Raw genomic sequence first — 3,600 nt, forward strand, 5'->3', positions numbered from 1 at the left:
CAGGCATATAAACAACTTTATAGCATCTACTATAAAATTCACATGTGTATTTTTCTGTATTTTCTGACAGACACAGAATTATGGTTTGCAGGCTTTCCATTCTGCGCAGCAGCTCTCAAGGTAGCAGGTCAGGTTTAGCAGTTGGGATGGCAGTGAAAGGAACAGCTTCACAAGCTGAAAGAGCCAGGGCTGAACTGGTTAGGAAAGAGTAAAGTCTGAATTCCCAACTCTTTTTCTTTTCACAGCTGTTAAGAGTTCAGTGGGTTGAACTGCAATCCTTCAAGTTCATCTGTTGACTCCAACACAAAACTATTATAAACTGTGCCTCTAAAACACGTGATGAAACATTTCTTGAGAGCTATTTATTCCAACTGCAGCAGAGGAAAGTTTTCAGAACACCCGGCATTTGGTAGAGGAAAGGTCTCTTGAGCTTTGCAAAAGGAGGAATTATTTGCATACCAACGTAAGTCGCTTTTTGATTTTTTTTTTTTCCTGCACCACTGAATAAAATAATATTTCTAACTTTTACCCCCTATATGGAAACATAGTTAAGTAGCACAAAACTGTGTTGAAGTGCCTAGCAGAGTGTTTCTATATATTTTTTTTTCTTTTTTTTTTAAATTATGTGGATTGGGGGTTTTATAATTCAGCATAGAACTCAAAATGATTTAATATTACACATTTTGTTTCCTCTAGTGTTTTCTGTATCTGAATAACAGTTCATCCAGTTAGAGTACTAATGCAGAAGTGTGATAGATTGCAAGCTTCAGTCAAGTGTGTCCTGCAAGCTTACAGATTAGAAGTAGCAAGGAATAGTTTTGGGGGTAGCTTTTTTCAGATGTTTCTTTTACATTTTTGATCTGAAGCTTGGTCTTACGTGTACATACACATTCTCCTACAGGCTTTGGCTGCAGTAAAACACTTTCTGTTCTGAAAATGGACCATGCAAACATGACCCAAGCCATGCTTGATGCTGAATCCCACAACGCAGAGAAGAACAACAGCAATGAGTACTTTTACATTCTGATTGTCATGTCTTTCTATGGGATATTCCTGATAGGAATAATGCTGGGCTACATGAAATCCAAAAGAAAAGAGAAGAAGTCTAATTTGCTTCTGCTCTACAAAGACGAGGAGAGAGAGTGGGGGGAAGACGTGAAGCCTCTACCAACCATATCTGGGCTGAAGTCTGTGCAGTTCCCCATGATGCTGAACATGCTGCAGGAGAGCATGGTGCCGTCCCTGTCCTGCGCCATCTGCTCCATGGAAGGCAGCAGTGTGAGCTCCGAATCCTCCTCCCCAGACGTGCACTTCACCATCCAGGAGGAAGTGCTGGATGCGGAGCTGGGGGAAGTGTCGGAAACGCTCCTCCAGGAGAGCAGCGAGGGGTCTGCGGAGAACATCCACAGGAACTCCTAGCACTTGCAGGACTGCCTTGATCAGCTGCCGAAGCGTGAGTGGAGCTCCCACTGAGAACTTGTGGTTCTACTTTCCTGCTCTCCAATGAACTCCAACAGGTATCTGTGCCCCCGGGGCTGGAGGTGTTCCTGAGAGCTGGCAGGACAAGCAAGCCGTGGTACCCAGCACCAAAGTGTCACTTGCACATGACTGGGATGCTTAATTTTAATTTTTCCATTATTATTTCTTACCGTAAAAGCAAAGAACAAGGAGATTATATATATATATTTTCTAACAAGGTAACCATTACTGGCATGTCTCTGCATATTTCAGAATTCTGCAAATGCCTGTGAAATGGTTAGGGAAGTTACCCTAACGCAAGTGCCTGGTTGATAAAGATGATGGGTAATGCTTGTTCACGCAGAACTGTGATAGACTAGAAGTACTATTACTGTGTTTTTCTTATAACAAGCCACAGCCAACAGTGGTTTTGCTCAATGAGGCCTCAAAAGCTGAAAATCTGTCAGTGCTGTAGTTGAAGGGAGATTGCAGCATGGCTGGAGACTGACTTTAGGCACAGAGAAAATGAAAGGGAAAAAAAAAAACAGGCTGAATTTCTAGGAGGTTTGTAAAGCCCAGTTTCAGATCCATGCCACTATATTTATCTTTGCTTTAGTTGTATATGTACTGGCTGGATCAGGTTCACTAACTTCTGCTGCAATCCAGCCTTTAACTGAGTCACTAGTAGAAAAAGTGTCTTTGGTGGTTTTTTTTTTGCTTTTGTATTTTTAGAAGACATATATATTTGATCACTAAAGGCAAAGATCTGTAAGTTAAAAAAGGACGTTGAAAGATCTTTGTCATGAGGCGTAAGATGTAGAAAGGCTTGAACAAATGCTGCTCTGTCATGCCCCCTTGAAAAACAGGTGGAATTCAGAATAGAATTTAACCTAGCAAGGGTGAAATCCTGCCCCACTGAACTCATTAGCTGAGTCCTCCTGACTTCAGGGGACATGCACAAGATTTAGCGCTTCTCTGTTGGACTTAAATTCTCCATTTGAGGTCAGTGAAACTGTACCCATTTGCATCATTAAAGAATTGGGCCTTTCTGCTCTATTTAAGCCAGTGTAGATAAGCATTGCTTTACATCTTTTTGTTTTGTTTTTAATCAGCTTGCATGTGACACATGCATTTCTATAAAGTCATTAGTAACTAGTTTTTAAAACCACCACAAACCTCCTCTTCTGATTTCATGGTACTGTGATTTTTTTCGAATGCTTATGAAATTAGTTACTAAATTATTGCACTGTTAAAAGAAGTAATGTTAATATTGTAGCAATGTATGGTTATTTCAATCATACCTTATATTTTATAGTAACTTATTACAATGTTTGGATTAGTTCTGAACCATGAGGGCTAAAGAGCCTGAATCTAAAGCATTGCACAGCAAAATGTTTGCAAAATGTCTCCACATATTTCCTGCGCTAAAATAGGCCTGTGATTTATCCCCTGGCATTAGAGCTTGAGAGACAGCTTGAAAAATATGAACACTGAACAGCAGAAATGAACTGAGGCAAGAGTCTGCTGTACTTCTGCTCTTTAGGAGGGAGAGCTCTGATTTTGGCTCTGAGGGTTAATGCGATGTGACGCATCCCACAGAGGTATCACTCTCTCCGTTTGCAGCAGAACACACTCTCCATTGTGCTCAGAAAGGGCCTAATTCCGTTCAGACCGAAGGCACTGGGAGATTTTCCGTCCGCTTCAGTGAACTTTGGATCAGACTATATAAAGCTTTTTGGTAGATTTACTCCAAAGGGGCTGTTTTAAGTTTGAAAGAAGCCAAATTAAGTTTGGCACTTTGCCTGGAATCACTTGAATCCTGAAACTTTCCAAATGAGACTGACATGCACGAGTTGTCACATTTTCCATTGCTTTGTCCTTCATCCTTTTACTTTTGGTATAAATGTATTTGTATCTGTAAAAAACCGATGTATATAATTCCTAACATTGAGTTGTATATAATTGTCTCATGTATTTAAAGTTTATTGTTTCTACTGGCACTAATTTTTATTTAAATAAAGAAACACGTTTCCTGGAAAAATTTCCATGTTTGTTCACTACGTCAAACACATTTCCAGTAACGGGACTGCGCAGAATTTCTACAGGATCCTTTTCTTAGCCTCTTTTTGAAATGTTTCCTTG

At 40.2% G+C, this 3,600-nt stretch overlaps 1 protein-coding gene across 1 annotated transcript; it reads left to right on the forward strand.

Annotated features, from left to right (window-relative positions):
- Positions 1–409: 409 nt before the first annotated feature.
- On the forward strand, positions 410–1,794 carry KCNE4 (potassium voltage-gated channel subfamily E regulatory subunit 4). Its single transcript, XM_065640368.1, has 2 exons — positions 410–463; positions 902–1,794. The coding sequence occupies exon 2, from the start codon at positions 937–939 to the stop codon at positions 1,417–1,419; it is 483 nt and encodes a 160-aa protein (XP_065496440.1). The 5' UTR covers positions 410–463; positions 902–936; the 3' UTR covers positions 1,420–1,794.
- Positions 1,795–3,600: the final 1,806 nt, after the last annotated feature.

Source organism: Caloenas nicobarica, chromosome 8, assembly GCF_036013445.1.
Source record: "Caloenas nicobarica isolate bCalNic1 chromosome 8, bCalNic1.hap1, whole genome shotgun sequence".
NCBI classification, from domain to species: domain Eukaryota; kingdom Metazoa; phylum Chordata; class Aves; order Columbiformes; family Columbidae; genus Caloenas; species Caloenas nicobarica.